The sequence below is a fragment of the Bombina bombina genome, chromosome 3 (assembly GCF_027579735.1).
Source record: "Bombina bombina isolate aBomBom1 chromosome 3, aBomBom1.pri, whole genome shotgun sequence".
NCBI classification, from domain to species: domain Eukaryota; kingdom Metazoa; phylum Chordata; class Amphibia; order Anura; family Bombinatoridae; genus Bombina; species Bombina bombina.
Window position 1 is genome coordinate 102,933,865 of NC_069501.1, and position 23,263 is coordinate 102,957,127.

Here is a 23,263-nt window from a genome sequence, read left to right on the forward strand (position 1 = left end):
CCTTTCTCCAATCCTTCTTGGAGAAAAGAAAATCCTAGGAATCCTAACTTTACTCCATGAGTAACCCCTGGATTCACACCAATAAAGATATTTACGCCATATCTTATGATAGATCTTTCTAGTGACAGGCTTTCTAACCTGTATAAAAGTATTGATAACTGAATCAGAGAATCCTCGCTTCGATAAAATCAAGCGTTCAATCTCCACGCAGTCAGTTGCAGAGAAATTAGACTTGGATGTTGGAAAGGACCTTGAATGAGAAGGTCCTGTCTCAATGGAAGTTTCCACGGTGGCAGAGAGAACATGTCCACTAGATCTGCATACCAAGTCCTGCATGGCCATGCAGGCGCTATCAGGATCACTGAAGCTCTCTCCTGTTTGATTCGAGCAATCACACGTGGGAGGAGAGGAAACGGCGGAAACACATAAGCTAGACTGAACAACCAAGGTACTGCCAAGGCATCGACCAGTTCGGCCTGAGGATCCCTTGACCGGTATCCGTATCTTGGAAGCTTGGCATTCTGACAAGATGTCATCAAATCCAATTCCGGTCTGCCCCATCTAAGAATCAATGAGGCAAATACCTCCGGGTGAAGTTCTCACTCCCCCGGATGAAAAGTCTGTTGACTTAGAAAATCTGCTTCCCAGTTCTCTACCCCTGGGATGTAGATCGCTGACAGATGACAAGAGTGGGCCTCTGCCCAACTGATTATCTTGGATACTTCTATCATTGCTAAGGAACTCCTTGTTCCCCCCTGATGATTGACATATGCCACAGTCGTTATGTTGTCTGACTGGAATCTGATGAATTTGGCCGAAGCCAACTGAGGCCACGCCTGAAGCGCATTGAATATTGCTCTCAGTTCCAGAAAATTGATTGGAAGTAGAGACTCCACCTGAGTCCAAACACCCTGAGCCTTCAGGGAGTTCCAAACTGCACCCCAGCCCAGAAGGCTGGCATCTGTTGTCACTATCACCCACGAGGGTCTGCGGAAACAAGTCCCCTGGGACAGATCTGGCGACAACCACCAAAGAAGAGAGTTTCTGGTCTCTTGATCCAGAATGATCTTTGGAGATAAATCTGCATAATCCCCATTCCACTGACCAAGCATGCACAGTTGCAGTGGTCTGAGATGAAAGCGAGCAAATGGAAGGATGTCCATTGCCGCTACCATTAATTAATTAACTTCCATACACTGAGCCACTGATGGCCGAGGAATGAACAGAAGTGCTCAGCAAGCATTCAAAAACTTTGATTTTCTGACCTCCATCAGAAATACTTTCATGGCTACCGAGTCTATCAGAGTTCCCAAGAAAGGAACCCTTGTCTGTGGAACAAGTGAACTCTTCTCTATGTTCACCTTCCAGCCGTTAGTTCTCAGAAAAGACAACACTGTGTCCGTGTGAGATTTTGTCAGATGATATGTTGACGCCTGAATCAGAATATCGTCCAGATAAGGCGCCACCGCTATCCCTTGCGGTCTGAGAACCGCCAAAAGAGACCCTAGAACCTTTGTGAAGATTCTGGGTGCTGTGGCCAACCCGAAAGGAAGAGCCACGAACTGATAATGTTTGTCAAAGAAGGCAAACCTTAGAAACCGATGATGATCTTTGTGGATTGAAATATGAAGGTAAGCATCCTTCAAATCCACGGTAGTCATATATTGACCCTCCTAGATCAATGGCAAAATCGTTCGAATTATCTCCATCTTGAATGATGGAATCTTAGAAATTTGTTTAGACACTTGAGGTCCAAAATGGGTCTGAACTTTAAGCCTTTGGTTGGGGTGTCTTTGCCTCCTCCTGGTGGCCAGGTTCTGTATGGAATGAAGCCGTGGACTCTTCTCATAAGAAGGAAATGCTATCCAGTCCAAATACGGGTTTTGCAGAGGAAATCTTGCAGGAAATAGTGCCTGTGACATCTGAGGGTAACCGTGGCAGAAATCCCAAAGGAAATACCTTTACTGCTTGTTAGAAAGTGAGAGAGCAGCCAAACGCTTCAAAAACTGAAGCCTTGAAAAAAAAATTTAATTGCAGGAAGCACTACACAATAGACACTCGTCTATTAACAAAAAAGCAGCAAACAGCCAAACCAGTACTCAAACATATCAGCAGAAGTCCCTGCGATCGATTATAGGTTTATGAAAATTTTTCAATGAGGGGAAACAAAGAATTAAACCATACCCCAAATACATTCCTCTGACAAACACTGTACTCTCTGTATTGAATAGTCCTAGGATTTCCCAGGTAAAACGGACATTACCCAATCGGTTGTGGGTAAAGCCCGATGTATGAGCATAAATTCCCTCAGAGTGCGAAGTCACTGCATCTAACATATATAGCATGCACTGTAATTCCCCCAACTTCACTATCTATTTTGCCTCCGCCTGGAGGTTTCAAGAGGGGGGGAAATGCTCTTGTAAGCCTTATTCCCCAAGGTTCACATGGGTTAGATGCCAGAGGATCGGCGGGCCCCTTTATTGAACCCACAGGTGGAGGCAAAAGAAATAGTGTAGATGGGGGAATTACAGTACATATGTCTTTACCCACAGCCGCTTGGGTCATGTCCGTTTTACCTGGCTAATCCTAGGTTTATTCGGATTTCTTACTTTACCCGCAACAGATAGGATTACACGAGTAAAACTGACACACACACATGCACACACCCATACAAACAGTATAAACAGACTCCTTGCTCACATGCCCTGGAGCACTGGTTTTCAAACCTGTTCTCAGGCCTCCCCGACAGTCCAGGTTTTCAGGATTACCTTGGATGAGAGCAGGTAAAACAACCATGTTAACTAAAAAGTAGATTTCACTTGTGCTCCAGTTCAGTTATCCTCAAAATATGGCCTGTTAGGGAGGCCTGAGGACAGGTTTGAAAACTATTGCCATAGAGGGATGCAACTGCACCTCACTGACGAGGCCCAGAGAGGCTAAAACATATCTTTTTTTTTTTCTCTTGTTGAATTCTCTAGATGAGAATTGCCTGGAATTTCGGGGCTGGACAGTCTTTTGGCGGGATATTTCTCCTCTGTGAAAGGCATAGTGAGCTAAATGAGACTGCACCCTGAATGGCATTGGCCTTGTGGACAAGCACAGAAGTTTTCCCAGCTTTTTTTGAATAATAAATATTGCCATTGCTTAGTGCTTTTTTTTTATTACGACAATGAAACAGACTGTTTTATATGCCTTAAGTGGACCATTAGAGTTGCAAAACAAACATAAAAAATGAAATGCAAAAGCACTTACTCTGAATTGCAAATGAGTAGATTTTTTTTTTAATTTTTCCAGACAATTTCCAGTTAGTTACATCCCCCCCTGCATCATGTGACAAGCATCAGCAAATCACAAAATTCATATACGTTTACACAGAATTACTGCACATGCTCAATAGGAGCTGGTGCCTCAAAGTGTGCATATAAAAAGATTGCGCACATTTTGATAATTGAAGCAAATGGAAAGCTTTTTTAAAATTAAAGTGTTTCTTGAAAGGAACAGTGCCATTTCTCCGATATTATGTACTGGAGCACTGTGACATTCAAGGGGTTAAAAAGTCAATTTCCTGATGAAATCTGAACACAGATACTGGAGGAGAAGGCAAGGCAAGGGATTTACACCATTTCTTTAGTTTCATTAGTCAACTGAGCAGATGTGGAGCATTGTCTTATCTGCAAGTGCCTTACCAAGGCTGTAAATTAGAAAATAAGAGCACTCAACCAAGTAAAGGTCTATGTATCAATTTACAACTCATTCTGTGCATTAGAGTTGCACTGTAAATTGTGTTCTGAAAGCTAACAGCCACATTTTGGTCGCTTAAAATATTTCAAGTAAAATTTCTGCTGCAGAGACATACTAAAAAGCCACCCCCCCCAACTACAACACCCAAAAAACAACAACAAAAACTAATTATTAAACTAATTTAAAAAACATCTTACATACCTGGTGAAGTTGTTCTGATTTCCTGTAAAATAAGAGAAAGAAAAAAAATATTTTGTAAACTAAAATGTATGTAAACATTCTACATTTCTGAAGTACACGCATTCATTTAATATTAAAGTCATTCCATTTCTTATGTGTCCTTTATCAATTGTATGAGGAAAAGTGTCTAAAAATTAACTGTCAATTATATTTAAAGGGATAGGAAAGTCAAAATGAAACTTGTAGAGCATGTAATTTTAAGATACCTTTAAATTCACTTCTATTTTTAAATGTGCTTTGTTCTCTTGGTATACCTTGTTAAAAAAGAACATGCACATATCCTACAATAGTGGGAGCTAGCTGCTGATTGGTGCCTGCACACATTTGTCTCTTGTGATTGGCTAACTAAATTCTGCCAGTAGTGCATTGCCGTTCCTTCAGCAAAGGATACCAAGATAAAGCAAATTTTATAATAGAAGTAAATTGGAAAGTTGTTCAAATTGTATGTTCCAGCTAAATCATGAACAAATATTTGGGGTTTCCTGTCCCTTTATTGGGCATGAAAGAAAGCTTAATATACAATATTGTGCAAAAGTTTTATGCAGCTGTAAAAAACAACATTTATGCTTAACTGATAAATTTGTCTTTCATGGTGGCGACAGTCCACGAGCCATTACTTCAATTCAAAATTCAACTCCTGGCCACTAGGAGGAGGCAAAGATTCCCAAAAGGTTTGACAGTCTGTTGTATAGCCAAGCAAGGAGAAATAGAAAGGTAAGCAAGGAGAAATAGAAAGGTAAGAAAGGACAAAGCAGGGAAAATGAGGTGCAATCTAGAACGGTGTCTAGAAAAAAATTAACTAAATTAAAGGAAGTGGGCAATTTTCTGACACAGGAACTGGAACATATCTCTCCCATAAGTTCTAAGTCCAGAACAGATTGAAAAAAAGTTTTTGCCTTTACAGTGCCATTTGGAAAGTGAGACCAAAGAAACCTTCCTCAGGGAGGCCTTGAGTTCAAGCATATTCTGTATCCCTGGGAAAAAAAATGTTTATTACAGACTGACCAAGCCTTCCCAAAAAGGTGTAATCTGCCCTCTACCAGAAGAGTTTCATGCTAACTTGGTAGAGGAAGAAGGCTTCTACGATTCCTGTTTCTATAAAGGAGGAAAACTTTTGGTTCCTAGATTGACAAAATGAACGAAAATGACTATTTGCTGTGTTCTTTCCTTTAGACGTCTTGTCCTGGGGGAAAAAAAAGTTCCTTTATCCACCAGTAACAGAAGAAATGAGTAAGTCTAGACCAGGTCCAAACAAAATCTTTCCTTGAAAAAGAAGAGATACTTTTTTGAAACCATGTCAGTTGATCATGATTTCAGCCATAAGGCCCTTAAGCTCAAAACCACTAATGCCATATTTTTGGCATTAGTCTTGATTTTGTCAACAATTGCATCACAAATTAAGGCATTAGCTGACCTTAGAGGTTTCAAACAAAAGTTGAAAATCGTCATCTACAGAATCATCTGATAATTGATCATATAAATTGTCACATCAAAGAGTAGAGGCTGCTGTGGCATAAACTATGTTAATAGCTGGCCTAAATAGCAAACCTGCTTGTTGAAATGCCTTTATGCATTTCAAATTTTCTGAAATTTGAAAGATGTACTATCTTCTATGGGAATAGTAGTGTGTTTATCTAAAGGGGAGATAGCCCTATCCACCTTTGGAATAGTAAAGGAAACGTCTTCTTAAATTTTGAGGCTGGATTAAAAGGAATACTGGTCTTAGATAATTCCTTGGTAATTATTTCTGTAATAACCTGAGGAACTGAAAAAACCTTAGTTTTAGTGGCAGGTAAATCAAACCCAATTGTTTTCGTTATTTTTTTTCTCCTGTGATTTAAGGTCTTGGACACCTAAAGTGTAGAAAACCTCTGAGTATGAAGAAGATGTTCAAGCTCTAATTTAAGAGGAGAAATCAGTATCTTGATCAGTGACAGACTCCTGATAATCTGAAATTAATTCACCTTCAGAAGACAAATCATAAGTGTCAGAATCAGATTCAGTGAGAAACTGTTTAGTAGAACTGATCTTCTTGAGATTCAGAATGGCCAGATAAACTGACTGTAGGTTGAACATCATACAGTTCTAATGTGCTTACTTGGCATAGCTGCCAATGTTTCAGAAATTATTAAATCTTGGAGAAAAATCTTAAGAACTCACCCGTGCAGAACAGACAGAAGGACGACAGATTCCTTTAGAGGCTTGAGCAGTATTGGTCTAGATAGAATGCATGGAATGATGTATACGTACATAGCAAAGCTGAGCTGGAGGAGTCACAAATAAAATTTCGCAAAATACACACTTAAAGTGAAGGTCAGTTTTATGATACTGGAACGCATCTATTTACATATTAACCTATCAGCATTAAAGTCACTAACTTCATTTTTTAATATTGTTTGTCTTTTTTATATAAATTCAAAGTATATTATACCTCAGTTTTACATGGTGACTCCTCCCTTCCACCACTTCCTTATTCGGCACTAGTGACGTAGCGAGCGGTCCCACACGCTTACTACGTCACCACAAAACTCGTGCACAATACAGAGAATTGTGCATGCGTACAGTCACCGCAATCGCGCATGCGTTACAATTTTACAGCCCATAACTATGCGATAGTGATACTCGCTTGAACTTTGTGAAGACTGTAAGCACTCTATATTTCACTGCTTCAAAACCAATTGTTTCGGTAAGTAAAAAAGCGTACATAGATCTATCAACAGTCTAGACTTTATTAATCTGGTATTAATGGAATTTATATGCAATATCTAAAAAAAAATATATTATGCTTATTCAGAGCTTGGGGACAGAATGTGAAAAAGTAGTCTAGTATAAGGTGCTGTGTGACAAGCACTATGGCTATGAGCAGAATTCGGATAAAGCAATTGAGCATACGGATTGAGCTGGTTTAGAAAAAAAAGTGTCAAAAGTAAAAATTTTAGGGTTGGAATCAGAGATATGGCACAGATTGATATTCTGAACATTTTTAGATCGTTATATGCTTGCGTATATAATATCGATTTGTTAAAAGGATAAAATGGTGCTGGCTGACAAGCACTAAGTATATGACATGAATTACTATAAATAAAGTGAGCAGAATTAGTGTGCTGGGACATGCGGGGGGTGGGGGGGAGCGATTGGAGATTACATCTTAAAAAACTGTCAACCAAAATTGGCAAGATGGCGGGTGGACAATAAAAGTAAAACGAGCGAGAATTGAAAGGTATAATATAAAAGTTTCTGAACAAATTGAGTAAAAATGATGAATGAACATCAAGGTGATTTTTAATTAACTGCAGAACGGAGTGAGCGACAAAGCCAGACTTGACCTTCACTTTAAATGGGGTATATAAGTGATTAGTGGATTTAACGTCTAAAGTTATAGAAGTGGGGAAAGTTTCGATATGCTCCATAATAAAAAAGAATAGAGATTAACAAAATACTACAATATATTTAGTGAACACAACATTTTGAAGACAGAAACGGAATATAACAAAAATTAGAGTCCTGCAACTGGCAGGACAGACAATAGTTTTCTAAATATATGAAAACAAATACTCCCGGCTCACTGGATTTTAGAAAGTTTACCCCCTCCACGCAGCAATAGCAGAAATCACAGAGCAAAGAAACACAATCCAACAGTAAAAGTGAGTCAGACGTTAGTGTGGCAGGAAAAACAAAATTTATGCTTACCTGATAAATTTCTTTCTTTTCGGGCATGGAGAGCCCGCGACGTCATTCCAATTACTAGTGGAAATTCAACTCCTGGCCAGCAGGAGGAGGCAAAGAGCACCCCAGCAAAGCTGTTAAGTGTAACTTCCCTTACCCATAATCCCCAGTCATTCAGCCGAAGGAAAACGAAAAAAGAAGAAACACAACGGTATTATGATTATTATTATTATTATTATCGGTTATTTGTAAAGCGCCAACAGATTCCGCAGCGCTATTAACAAAGGCGGAGTACAAAAAAAAAAAAACAGTTATAGGGATCAAATGGGTAGAGGGCCCTGCCAAGAGTTGCACTGTTGTAGTCAGCTCTTGAGAAGGTGATCAACAAACAGCTGGACTCAAGCTTACATGCTAGGGGGGTTAGCAATGGAGGAGAGGAACTGGTATAAAGTAAGGTTAGCGTAGGTTGTATGCATCCCTGAACAGTAGAGTCTTTAGGGAGCACTTGAAGCTTTTAAAACTAGAAGAGTCTTGTGGAGCGAGGCAGAGAGTTCCACAAGATGGGAGCCAGTCTGGAGAAGTCCTGTAAACGGGAGTGTGATGAGGTGACAAGAGAGGAGGAGAGTAGGAGGTCTTGAGCAGAGCGAAGGGGACGGGAAGGAGAGTATCTGGAGACAAGATCTGAGATATAGGGGGGAGCAGTGCAGTTGAGGGCTTTGTATGTCAGAGTGAGAATTTTGTGTTTGATCCTAGAGGCAAGAGGAAGCCAGTGAAGATATTGGGAGAGAGGTGCAGCAGATGAAGAGCGACTTGTAAGGAAGATGAGTCTGGCAGAGGCATTCATTAAGTATTGTAAAGGAGCTAGGTGGTAGGTGGGGAGACCAGAGAGGACAGAGTTGCAGTAATCGAGGCGGGAGAGGATGAGACAGTGGATTAAAATCTTAGTTGTGTCTTGTGTAAGGAAGTGTCTAATTTTAGAGATGTTTTTAAGGTGGAAGCGGCAGGCTTTAGCCAAAGACTGAATGTGAGGAGTGAAAGAAAGATCTGAGTCAAATGTGACCCCGAGACATCGGGCATGCGGGGTAGGGGTAATGATGGAGTTGTCGACAGTTATAGAGAGATTGGGGGTGGAGAGTTTTGAAGAAGGGGGGAAAATAAGGAGCTCAGTTTTGGAGAGATTTAGCTTGAGGTAGTGAGAGGACATCCAGTTGGAGATGTGAGAAAGACAGTTAGTGACACAGGTTAGCAAGGAATGAGAAAGGTCTGGTGCAGAGAAGTAGATTTGGGTGTCGTCGGCATACAAATGATATTGTAAACCATGGGACTTTATTAGGGAACCTAGTGATGACGTGTAGATTGAGAAGAGAAGGGGACCGAGGACAGAGCCTTGCGGTACTCCGACAGAAAGTGGTGACGGGGCAGAGGAAGCCCCAGAGAAGGCTACACTAAAGGTACGGTTTGACAGGTAGGAAGAGAACCACGAGAGGGCTGTGTCACATATGCCGAAGGATTGGAGGGTTTGGAGCAAGAGAGGGTGGTCAACAGTGTCAAAGGCTGCGGACAGATCAAGGAGAATAAGCATGGAGAAGTGGCCTTTTGATTTTGCTGTAAGTAGGTCGTTGGCAACCTTAACAATTGCTGTTTCTGTGGAGTGATGGGGACGTAATCCAGATTGCAATGGGTCAAGGAGGGAGTTTATTGTAAGGAAATGGGAAAGGCGTGCATAAGCTAGTTTTTCGAGAAGCTTTGATGCAAGAGGGAGGAGGGAAATAGGGTGGTAGTTGGATGGGGAGGTAGGATCAAGGGAAGGTTTTTTGAGGATAGGTGTGACCAGTGCATGTTTCAGCGATGAGGGAAATATACCGGTGCTGAAGGAGAGGTTGAAAGTGTGTGTGAGTATAGGGGTAAGGGTGGCAGAGAGGGAGGGGAGTAGCTGTGAGGGGATAGGGTCAAGGGGACAGGTAGTGAGGTGAGAGCGCAGTATAAGTGCCGAAACTTCTTCCTCAGTAACATATATATCGGTATAGAAGTGCCTGAGGTTTACTCAAAAAAAACTGCTGAATATAATTTAAAAAGAGGGCGGGGTTGTGGACTCTCCATGCCCGGAAAGAAATTTATCAGGTAAGCATAAATTTTTTGTTTTCTTTCCTATGGCATGGAGAGTCCACAACATCATTCCAATTACTAGTGGGAACCAATACCCAAGCTACAGGACACGGAATGAAAAGGGAGGGAGAACAAGGCAGGAGGACCTAAACAGAAGGCACCACCACTTGAAGAACCTTTCTCCCAAAAGAGGCCCCAGCAGAGGCAAAATAATCAAATTTGTAGAATTTGGAAAAAAGTATGCAAAGAGGACCATGTTGCTGCCTTGAAAATCTGTTGCACAGAAGCTTCTTTTTTGAAAGCCGAAGATGAGGAGACAGCCCTAGTGGAATGAGCCCTAATTCTCTCAGGAGGCTGCTGTCCAGCTGTCTCATAAGCTAAACTGATCATACTTCTCAACCAGAGAGAAAGGGTAGTAGTAGTAGTGGCTTTCTAACCCTTACTCTTCCCAGAGAAAACAACGAACAGGGCAGAAGATAGACGAAAATCTTTTAGTTACCAAAGGTAACATTTTATAGCACGCACAACATCCAGGTTATGCAAAAAGACGTTCCTTCTGGGAAGAAGGATTGGGACAAAAAGAAGGAACAACAATTTCCTGAATAATATTGTGACCCGACACTACTTTAGGAAGAAAAACCCTGCTTAGTATGAAAGCCCGCCTTATCCACATGAAAAATAAGGAAAGGGGAATCACAAACTGCAGAGCCAAAAGTTCAGATACTCTGCGAGCAGATGAAATAAGGAGAAGCAAAAAATCCCTCCAGGAATTTACACCACAAAACAACTTAATAGCTACTGAATGCATAGGCTCAAACAGAGCCAGTAACAGAACTTCAAGAACAAGAGTAAGTCTCCAAGAGGGAGCAACAGATTGAAACATAGGCCTAATTCTGACCAAGGCCTGCACAAAAGATTAAACATCTGGCATATCTGCCAGACATTGCAAAAGAAAAGTGCATAAATCTGACACTTTGGAGAGGTGACTGATAAACCTTCCTCCAAGTCACTCTGAAGAAGAAAAAAATGTGGGTAACCTTCACTCTACTCCAAAAGAAAACCTTTCGATTCACACCAATAAAAGGTATTTATGCCATACCTTCAGCTCAATCTTGCGAGAAACAGGTTTACGAGCCTGAATCCTGGAATCAAGGACCTTCTCAGAAAAAACAGGCCTAGCCAAGACGTTCAATCTCCAAGCAGTCAGCTCCAGAGAAGCTAGGCTTGGATGAAGAAAAAATCCCAGAAGAATAAGGTACTTCCTTATAGACCAGAATCACAAACAAAACGGCATCTATACCAGTTCTCAAAGGCTAAGCAGGAGAACTAAAAAATCAGACCATGAGACTGACGCGCCACCTACTGCACTAGCCACCAAAGCCTGCTCCCGTACGATACGGGTTAACAACCGAGGAAGGAGTTTTCAAGATATCATTTACGTCCATACACATTTTATTGATGGACTGATGCACTGCCAAACAGGATAGACTGTTGCGCTAAATATAATGATAGAGGTGGAAAGCAACAACTCGAGTTGTGAGCGCGAATCAATATCTGCGTAGATAAGAGCCAGTGCACTTAAAAGAAGATATGTGAGCGTGCCCAATAGGGCTATGAAACCCATTATAAAGAAGCGCTATTGAAGCACAAACAAATTTGACGTATGTGAAGTATGTTACGCAGGAAATATAGGAGGGTGCATTAAAATACTTAAAACAATATAAAGTTATCACTAAGAATTTATTTGTGTCCCAAAGTAAAATGTCTCCCATAAACTTCTAGACTGTACTAATATAAAAAGTCTAGTTTTGGTTTTCTTTTCTCATTCAGGTGGTAGGAATCCAGTTCTGTAAAATATCAGCAGTATTTGTTGTTATATATGATATTTTCTTTCTGTTATGTTAAATGCAGACATATTCTTGTATTATTTTGTACATCTGTATTACAATATCAATGATAAAATTCTGTACAATGTACAACTTGCATATACTGTTGTGTATTAATAAATATTTAAAAAATAAAAATGATTTTATATATATATATATATATATATATATATATATATATATATATATATATATATATATATATATATATATATATATATATATATATATATATATATATATTCTGCATATTATAGTGTCCCCTGGCTATGCTGTACCTGCTAATAGCCTGTGGGTTATGCAAGTGCATGAAATGTCAATTCCCAACAATGCACCCACACTACCATGCTGCAGAAACACTGTGTCCAGTAGAGAGCTCATCCAGTGCTGTAAATATAACAAAAGTGGAATATATCAACAACCCAATAGGAGGCGGCTAAGGGACCAGACCCCACAACACCGGTGGCAGGCTGGTGACTAACTCCTCACTGTGAGTAATTGTGTCACTGTGCAATACTACAATCGCCCTCTGTCCCAAGTAGCAGCTCTCTGAGTGGGGAAATGGGCCTCAAATCAGTCTGAGGCATCACAACAAAGAATTTGCAGCGCCTCAATTTGTCACCTTTCTCCTAGACAATATTAGAAAAGTGTTTAAGCAGAGCGCTGGTTTATAGACAGGATACCACACAACTTACAAATAAGAAAAGATCCTTCTATCTTTTCAAAAATGTGGTAAGAATTATGGTAATAGTAAGTGCGCTAAAAGAAAGCTAAAGGTATCCGATATTATCCAGTATTAAAAAGAGTTATAAATATATGTATAAAAAATTGTATGTATAAAAATATTTTTCCCCTCACACTCCCATTTTTGACTGTGAATCATACACATTTATCACACTTTTCACTTTTTTACAATTTTTTATACATATATTTATAACTCTTTTTAATACTGGATAATATCGGATACCTTTAGCTTTCTTTTAGCGCACTTACTATTACCATAATTCTTACCTTTCTCCTAGAGGCAAACATAAGACTGGCATATCAGAGAGGTAGAAAGGAATACTTGCTCTTGTAGTTTTGTGAATCTTTGCATCTCTTAGTGGCCAGGAGTTGATCCTCTAGGAGTAAATGGCTCGTGGACTCTCACCACCCTATGAAAGAAATGCTGTAAAGTAAGAATGCTTTAAAAGAAATAAAAAAATGTAATAGTTAATTTTTATCAATTAAAATGCAAAGTGAGTGAACAAAAGAATTAAAATAATTTTTTAATCACGTGTGTTGACTGGAGTAGCTGTGTTAATACAAGAATATTGCTGTTAAAAAAAGACTGTAAAGTCAAAATTAAACTTTTACGGCATTTTTTAACAATTCAAACATTGCATGCATTTTTCAACAACTTTCCAATTTACTTATTTGTTTTGTCCTCTTGGTATCATTTGTTGAAAAGAATACTTAGACTCAGGAGCAGCAATGTACTACTGGGAGATTAATTAATTGGTGGCTACAAATATATGCCTCTTGTCATTGTCTCACCAGATGTATTCAGCTACCTCCCAGTAATGCATTACTGCTCCTAAGCCTATCCTTCAACAAAAGATAAAGCAAATTAGAACAAAGTTGGAAAGTTGCTTAAAATTTCATGAAATCATTAACATTTAATTTTCACTTCACTGTCCCTTAAAGAAGTGGTAACTTTTTATTGTCCTATCAAATTAAAAAAAAAAAAGTTCTCTCCCCTTCTCAGGTCTGAAGCAATATGGAACAATTGGATGAAATTCGCACATTTTACCCGATAAACAGCTTATGTTAACTTTTTTTGTTCTTTATAAATCCTGTGTACATAATCAGTTGCATATACATGTATCTAGCTGTATATTTACTTTATATTTCCATCTTGTATGTATATACTGGTTTGTGCAGATTTGTATTATGTAGATATTTATCTTTATGTTAGGGCTGCACGATTAATCGCATGATGCGATTAATGGCGATTTAAAATCGCCACAATTTAAAAATTGCGGGAGTATTCGATTTTTTATATATATAAAAAAAATCCTCAGATGTGGCTGTACTGCATTGATTTGTATGCGAGTTCCTGCAAACCAGCTCCATCTAGTGGTTGCTTTTAGCACACATTTATAAAATGGCTGTTTTACTTTCACTGTCTACAAACGTGTTCTGTTTGTGATCTCAGTAGCAGCCAATCAATCTATGTCTAATAGCATAGCCCATGCAGGAGAGTGAAGAGTAGGGAAAGTCCCTTACTTATATATCCCCCTAGGGACATCTGCAGTCTGAAACTTAGGGTATGTACTAGGGCTGCACGATTAATCGCATGATGCGATTAATCACGATTTAAAATCGCAGCAGTATGCGATTTTTATTATTACCAAAAAAATCCTCAATGCAGTACAGCCAGCCACTTGGGAGGATTTTTTTTTAAAATAAAAATCGCAGCAATTTGGGGGCGTATCTGGGCAGTGGCCATGCTAGGTCGCAATTTCTGAAGCTCCCAGGAAAAAAATATGATAATCTGCCTATTATCTCTAGTCAACTAAACCATCAGCTTATGAGAATACTAGATCTAGCACCTATGATTAGAATCATACCAAACTCAATTTGCATACATCTCTTGGGACCTGATCTGGACCGCTGAGGGCTTAGGCGGCGGCCTTTACACGAGTCCTCGGCATTCTCCCCCCCCCCCCACCTGCTGTATATCAGGGTAAACCAACTTTCAAACTGCTGCTGTCATAACTAAAACCGCTACTACAGCTAAGAGCCAACCTTATGAAGAAAGGGGTTTATTAAATTGCCAACTATGAGCGAGTCATACTGCTTAATACACACTTTTTTGAAGGACTTTGAACAGGACTTCTGCATAAAAATGGAGGATCTGAGGACCTCAATAAAGCGCAGTAACTTCAACCACCCAAGTCGAGTCGCCCCCCGAAGACAAAGGGTCACCTAATCTACCAATGAGGAAGCTGACTCCGGAGGCGTGTATGAAACCGGAGCTCCAGGCTCATAAGATAACACAGCCGCCTCCAGTCAACATACCTGCTAGGGCTCAATCGAGGGAGAGCTTCCCACTATTAACAAGCTGTGCAGATGACGGAAGGGGATCACTTAACAGTGAACAAATCCTCCATACCAGAAAAACCACACACATTTGGACGGATGAGTCCGGGGATGCGGCCGGCCCTCTGAAACACCGATCCGATTCTTTCTGGCCAGAAAACGTGCTCCAGAGATGGTCTCTGTTATGACTGTACTGGTTATTGTATTTCTCATTGGCGACTCGAGAACTTTTTCTAGTTGCGATATGCTTCTTACTCGCCTGGACTCTATGTTCACTCCTGTGACACTGCCCTTTACTTGCTATTTGGATGACGACTGTAATGTCTGTTTGCTATACCCACCAAAGTTCTCTTAATGTATTCTCCCTTCTTTATTAATAGTTGAAAGCTAAATTACTACTGCCTCACCAAAAAACTAAATTTATGCTTACCTGATAAATTTATTTCTCTTGTGGTGTATCCAGTCCACGGGTTCATCCATTACTTGTGGGATATTCTCCTTCCCAACAGGAAGCTGCAAGAGGACACCCACAGCAGAGCTGTCTATATAGCTCCTCCCCTAACTGCCACCCCCAGTCATTCGACCGAAGACAAGCAAGAAAAAAAGGAGAAACTATAGGGTTCAGTGGTGACTGTAGTTTAAAAATAAAAAAAAAACCACCTGCCTTAAAATGACAGGGCGGGCCTGAAGAGTATTGAATATCGCTCTTAGTTCCAGAATGTTTATTGAAAGGAGGGCCTCCTCCTGAGGCCACGAGCCTTCAGGGAGTTCCAGACTGCACCCCAGCCCAGAAGGCTGGCATCTGTCGTTACTATAGTCCATTCTGGCCTGCGGAAACTCATTCCCTTGGACAGATGGACCCGAGATAGCCACCAGAGAAGAGAATCCCTGGTCTCTTGATCCAGATTTAGTAGAGGGGACAAATCTGTGTAATCCCCATTCCACTGATTGAGCATGCAAAGTTGCAGTGGTCTGAGATGTAGGCGGGCAAACGGAACTATGTCCATTGTCGCTACCATTAATCCAATTACCTCCATACACTGAGCCACTGATGGACAAGAAATGGAATAAAGAGCATGGCAGGAAGTTAAGAGGTTTTGACAACCTGACCTCTGTCAGATAAATCTTCATTTCTACTGAATCTATCAGAGTTCCTAGGAAGGAAACTCTTGTGAGAGGTGAGAGAGAACGCTTTCCTTTGTTCACCTTCCACCTGTGAGACCTTAGGAATGCCAGAACAATGTCCGTATGGGACCTGGCGATTTGAAAAGTTGACGCCTGTATCAGGATTTCGTCTAGGTAAGGGGCTACTGCTATACCCCGCGGTCTTAGAACCGCCAGAAGGGACCCTAGAACCTTCGTAAAGATTCTGGGTGCCGTGGCTAACCCAAAGGGAAGAGCCACAAACTGGTAATGCCTGTCTAGGAAGGCGAACCTGAGAAACTGATGATGATCCCTGTGTATCGGAATATGTAGATAAGCATCCTTTAAATCCACGGTAGTCAAATATTGACCCTCCTGGATCATAGGTAGGATAGTTCGAATAGTCTCCATTTTGAAGGATGGGACCCTGAGAAATTTGTTTAGGATCTTGAGATCCAAGATTGGTCTGAAAGTTCCCTCTTTCTTGGGAACTATAAACAGATTTGAATAGAAGCCCTGCTCCTGTTCCTTCTTTGGAACTGGGTGGATCATAACTAGTAGGTCTTGAACGCAATGTAAGAATGCCTCTCTCTTTATCTGGTTTGCAGATAATTGTGAGAGATGAAATCTCCCCTTTGGAGATGAAGCTTTGAAATCCAGAAGATATCCCTGGGAAACAATCTCCAGAGCCCAGGTATCCTGGACGTCTCTTGCCCAAGCCTGGGTGAAGAGAGAAAGTCTGCCCCCCACTAGATCCGATCCCGGATCGGGGGCTACTCCTTCATGCTGTCTTAGAGGCAGCAGCAGGCTTTTTGGCCTGTTTCCCCTTGTTCCAAGCCTGGTTAGGTCTCCAGACTAGCTTGGACTGGGCAAAATTTCCCTCTTGTTTTGTAGAAGAGGAAGATGAAGCTGCGCCACTCTTGAAGTTTCAAAAGGAACGAAAATTAGTCTGTTTGGTCCTTAACTTGTTGGACCTATCCTGGGGAAGGGAAGGGCCTTTTCCTCCAATAATATCAGAAATTATCTCCTTCAGTCCAGACCCGAATAGGGTCTGCCCTTTGAAGGGGATATTGAGAAGTTTAGACTTTGAAGTGACATCAGCTGACCAGGATTTAAGCCATAGCGCCCTACGTGCCTGAATGGCAAAACCTGAATTTTTAGCCGTTAGCTTGGTTAAATGAAAAACGGCGTCAGAAATAAATGAATTGGCTAACTTAAGAGCTTTAAGCCTGTCAAGGATATCATCCAACGGGGTCTCTACCTGTAAAGCCTCCTCCAGAGACTCGAACCAGAAAGCCGCTGCAGCAGTGACTGGGGCAATGCATGCAAGAGGCTGGAGAATAAAACCTTGTTGTATAAAGATTTTCTTAAGGAAACCCTCTAATTTCTTATCCATAGGATCTAGGAAAGCACAACTGTCCTCGACAGGAATAGTTGTACGCTTAGCTAGGGTAGAGACTGCTCCCTTCACCTTAGGGACCGTCTGCCACAAGTCCCGTGTAGCGGCATCTATAGGAAACATTTTCTTAAAAGCAGGAGGGGGAGAGAACGACACACCTGGTCTATCCCATTCCTTAGTAATAATTTCTGAAAACCTCTTAGGGATTGGAAAAACATCAGTGTAAACAGGCACTGCAAAGTATTTGTCCATTTTACACAATTTCTCTGGGACTACAATGGTGTCACAGTCATCCAGAGTCGCTAAAACCTCCCTGAGCAACACGCGGAGGTGTTCAAGCTTAAATTTAAATGCTGTCATTTCAGAGTCAGACTGAAGTAACGCCTTCCCTGAATCAGAAATGTCACCCACAGATAGAAGCTCTCCTGCTTCAACTTCTGCACATTGTGAGGGTATATCAGACATAGCTACTAAAGCGTCAGAAAGCTCTGTATTTGTTCTAGCCCCAGAGCTGTCTCGCTTTCCTTGTAACCCTGGCAGTTTGGACAATACCTCAGTGAAGGTATGATTCATAACTGCCGCCATGTCTTGTAAAGTAAACGCATTGGACGCGCTAGATGTACTTGGCGTCCCTTGAGCGGGAGTTATAGGTTCTGACAAGTGGGGAGAGCTAGATGGCATAACCTCCCTTTTGTCAGTCTCAGAAACCTCAGGTGATAAATCTTTAAAAGCCATAATATGGTCTTTATAACTTATAGAAAGGTCAGTGCATTTGGTACACATTCTAAGAGGGGGTTCCACAATGGCTTCTAAACATAATGAACAAGGAGTTTCTTCTATGTCAGACATGTTTAACAGACTAGTAATGAGACCAGCAAGCTTGGAAAACACTTTAATAAATGTGAAAAAAGCAATAATAAAAAAATGGTACTGTGCCTTTAAGAGAAAAAAAACTACCACATAAACTGCGAAACAGTGAAAAAAAGTAGTAAACTCTACAAAATTTTTACTGCGTGTATAAGGGACTAAAGCAGCATTGCACCCACTTGCAAATGGATGATTAACCCCTCAGGCCCAAAAACGAATTAGAAAAACTTAAAACCTGTTAAACAGTCAAACACACTGCCACAGCCCTGCTGTGGCTCCTACCTGCCCTTAAAAACGATTTTGCAGGAACAAAACCCTCTATAGAGGTCCTATAAGCCAGAGGACTCCTTCAGGGAAGCTGGATGTCTCAGACTGAAAACGAAATTAGGCCCCTCCCACCATGCACTCAAAGTCAGAGGGCCTTAAAAAAACATAATTTATGCAATAACTTACCTGATAAATTCATTTCTTTCATATTAGCAAGAGTCCATGAGCTAGTGACGTATGGGATATACATTCCTACCAGGAGGGGCAAAGTTTCCCAAACCTCAAAATGCCTATAAATACACCCCTCACCACACCCACAAATCAGTTTAACGAATAGCCAAGAAGTGGGGTGATAAGAAAAAAGTGCGAAGCATAAATATAAGGAATTGGAATAATTGTGCTTTATACAAAAAAATCATAACCACCACAAAAAAAGGGTGGGCCTCATGGACTCTTGCTAATATGAAAGAAATGAATTTATCAGGTAAGTTCTTACATAAATTATGTTTTCTTTCATGTAATTAGCAAGAGTCCATGAGCTAGTGACGTATGGGATAATGACTACCCAAGATGTGGATCTTCCACGCAAGAGTCACTAGAGAGGGAGGGATAAAATAAAGACAGCCAATTCCGCTGAAAAAAATCCACACCCAAAAATAAAGTTTAAATCTCATAAAGAAAAAAACTGAAAATATAAGCAGAAGATTCAAACTGAAACAGCTGCCTGAAGTACTTTTCTACCAAAGACAGCTTCAGAAGAAGAAAACACATCAAAATAGTAGAATTTAGTAAAAGTATGCAAAGAAGACCAAGTTGCTGCTTAGCAAATCTGATCAACCGAAGCATCATTCCTAAACGCCCAGGAAGCAGAAACTGACCTAGTAGAATGAGCTGTAATCCTTTGAGGCGGAGTTTTACCCGACACGACATAAGCATGATGAATTAAAGATTTCAACCAAGATGCCAAAGAAATGGCAAAGGCCTTCTGACTAGTGATGCACCGAAATGGAAATTCTGGACCGAAACCGAATCCGAAAATCCAGGATGGACTTGGCCGAAAACCGAAACTGATACCGAAAATGTGTTTTTTCAAATTAATCTTTTTAGGTTTTTTTTTTGCATAATTAGAGCCAATAAAAAAGCCCACACTTTTATTGAAAGTAATACACTAAAATTGGACCAAAATATCTTAAAACAATAATATGCTACACAATAATTTTACCAAGAAAAAAATAAAAAATAAAAAAATGCAATTTTCGGCCAAAATGTTTCCTAACTTAAAACAATTATAAATATCAATATACTGTATTCTTCATTTAGTTCTATGTAACAGAATCATATTTAACCGTTTTGTTTTTTTTTACCAATTATCCAAATAAAGTATAGTCCTAGAAAACTCATTATATGCAGAACAGTAAGTCAAGTAATAAACTTAAACAGCAGCTCTAGGCTAGCATCAAATTTGAAACATGCTACACAATAATTTTACCGAAAATAAAAGGCAAAAAACCCGAAAACCGAAATAGCCAAAAAGGCTATTTTTGGCCGAAACTTTCTGCGGCCGAAATTTCGGTGCATCCCTACTTCTGACCTTTCCTAGAACCGGAAAAGATAACAAATAGACTAGAAGTCTTTCAGAAATTCTTAGTAGCTTCAACATAATATTTCAAAGATCTAACTACATCCAAAGAATGCAATGATTTCTCCTTAGAATTAGGACATAATGAAGGAACCACAATTTCTCTACTAATGTTGTTAGAATTCACAACCTTAGGTAAAAATTTAAAAGAAGTTCGCAACACCGCCTTATGCTGGTGAAAAATCAGAAAAGGAGACTCACAAGAAAGAGCAGATAATTCAGAAACTCTTCTGGCAGAAGAGATGGCCAAAAGGAACAGAACTTTCCAAGAAAGTAATTTAATGACCAATGAATGCATAGGTTCAAACGGAGGAGCTTGAAGAGCCCCCAGAACCAAATTCAAACTCCAAGGAGGAGAAATTGATTTAATAACAGGTTTTATACGAACCAAAGCTTGTACAAAACAACGAATATCAGGAAGATTAGCAATCTTTCTGTGAAAAAGAACAGAAAGAGCAGAGATTTGTCCTTTCAAGGAACTTGCAGACAAACCTTTATCCAAACCATCCTGAAGAAACTGCAAAATTCTCGGAATTCTAAAAGAATGCCAGGAAAAATGATGAGAAAGACACCAAGAAATGTAAGTCTTCCAGACTCTATAATAAATCTCCCTAGATACAGATTTACGAGCCTGTAACATAGTATTAATCACAGAGTCAGAGAAACCTATTTGACTAAGAATCAAGCGTTCAATCTCCATACCTTTAAATTTAAGGATTTGAGATCCTGATGGAAAAAAGGACCTTGCGACAGAAGGTCTGGTCTTAATGGAAGAGTCTGCGGTTGGCAAGAGGCCATCCGGACAAGATCCGCATACCAAAACCTGTGAGGCCATGCTGGAGCTACCAGCAGAACAAGCATTCCTTCAGAATCTTGGAGATTACTCTTGGAAGAAGAACTAGAGGCGGAAAGATATAGGCAGGATGATACTTCCAAGGAAGTGACAATGCATCCACTGCTTCCGCTTGAGGATCCCTGGATCTGGACAGATACCTGGGAAGTTTCTTGTTTAGATGAGAGGCCATCAGATCTATTTCTGGAAGTCCCCACATTTGAACAATCTGAAGAAATATCTCTGGGTGAAGAGACCATTCGCCCGGATGTAACGTTTGGCGACTGAGATAATCCGCTTCCCAATTGTCTATACCTGGGATATGAACCGCAGAAACTAGACAGGAGCTGGATTCTGCCCAAACCAGAATTCGAGATACTTCTTTCATAGCCAGAGGACTGTGAGTCCCTCCTTGATGATTGATGTATGCCACAGTTGTGACATTGTCTGTCTGAAAACAAATGAACGATTCTCTCTTCAGAAGAGGCCAAGACTGAAGAGCTCTGAAAATTGCACGGAGTTCCAAAATATTGATCGGTAATCTCACCTCCTGAGATTCCCAAACCCCTTGTGCTGTCAGAGACCCCCACACAGCTCCCCAACCTGTAAGACTTGCATCTGTTGAAATTACAGTCCAGGTCGGAAGAACAAAAGAAGCCCCCTGAACTAAACGATGGTGATCTGTCCACCACGTCAGAGTGTGTCGTACAATCGGTTTTAAAGATATTAATTGAGATATCTTTGTGTAATCCCTGCACCATTGGTTCAGCATACAGAGCTGAAGAGGTCGCATGTGAAAACGAGCAAAGGGGATCGCGTCCGATGCAGCAGTCCTAAGACCTAGAATTTCCATGCATAAGGCTACTGAAGGGAATGATTGTGACTGAAGGTTTCGACAAGCTGAAATCAATTTTAGACGTCTCTTGTCTGTCAAAGACAGAGTCATGGACACTGAATCTATCTGGAAACCCAAAAAGGTTACCCTTGTCTGAGGAATCAATGAACTTTTTAGTGAATTGATCCTCCAACCATGATTTTGAAGAAACAACAAAAGTCGATTCGTATGAAATTCTGCTAAATGTGAAGACTGAGCAAGTACCAAGATATCGTCCAAATAAGGAAATACCACAATACCCTGTTCTCCGATTACAGATAGAAGGGCACCGAGAACCTTTGTAAAAATTCTTGGAGCTGTTGCTAGGCCAAACGGCAGAGCCACAAACTGGTAATGCTTGTCTAGGAAAGAGAATCTCAGAAACTGATAGTGAGCTGGATGAATCGGAATATGCAGATATGCATCCTGTAAATCTATTGTAGACATATAATGCCCTTGCTGAACAAAAAAGGCAGGATAGTCCTTACAGTTACCATTTTGAATGTTGGTATCCTTACATAACGATTCAATATTTTTAGATCCAGAACTGGTCTGAAGGAATTCTCCTTCTTTGGTACAATGAAGAGATTTGAATAAAACCCCAGCCCCTGTTCCAGAACTGGAACTGGCATAATTACTCCAGCCAACTCTAGATCTGAAACACATTTCAGAAATGCTTGAGCTTTCGCTGGGTTTACTGGGACACGGGAAAGAAAGAATCTCTTTGCAGGAGGTCTTATCTTGAAACCAATTCTGTACCCTTCTGAAACAATGTTCTGAATCCAAAGATTGTGAACGGAATTGATCCAAATTTCTTTGAAAAAACGTAATCTGCCCCCTACCAGCTGAGCTGGAATGAGGGCCGCACCTTCATGTGGACTTAGGAGCTGGCTTTGATTTTCTAAAAGGCTTGGATTTATTCCAGACTGGAGATGGTTTCGAAACTGATATCGCTCCTGAGGATGAAGGATCAGGCTTTTGTTCCTTATTGTGACGAAAGGAACGAAAACGATTATTATACCTAAATTTACCTTTAGATTTTTTATCCTGTGGTAAAAAAGTTCCTTTCCCTCCAGTAACAGTTGAGATAATAGAATCCAACTGAGAACCAAATAATTTATTACCCTAGAAAGAAAGGGAAAGCAGAGTAGACTTAGAAGACATATCAGCATTCCAAGTTTTAAGCCATAAAGCTCTTCTAGCTAAAATAGCTAGAGACATATACCTGACATCAACTCTAATGATATCAAAGATGGCATCACAAATAAAATTATTAGCATGTTGAAGAAGAATAATAATGCTATGAGAATTATGATCTGTTACTTGTTGCGCTAAAGCTTCTAACCAAAAAGTTGAAGCTGCAGCAACATCCGCTAAAGATATAGCAGGTCTAAGAAGATTACCTGAACACAAGTAAGCTTTTCTTAGAAAGGATTCAATTTTCCTATCTAAAGGATCCTTAAAGGAAGTACCATCTGCCGTAGGAGTAGTAGTACGCTTAGCAAGAGTAGAGACAGCC

At 40.4% G+C, this 23,263-nt stretch overlaps 1 protein-coding gene across 1 annotated transcript in view; it reads right to left on the reverse strand.

Annotated features, from left to right (window-relative positions):
- The window catches only part of MORC3 (MORC family CW-type zinc finger 3), a 340,436-nt gene that overhangs the window by 92,827 nt on the left and 224,346 nt on the right, over positions 1-23,263 (reverse strand). The window contains exon 13 of the mRNA XM_053705944.1: positions 3,943-3,964. Coding sequence (XP_053561919.1) covers positions 3,943-3,964 — 22 coding nt within the window. The remainder of the gene's footprint in view (positions 1-3,942; positions 3,965-23,263) is intronic.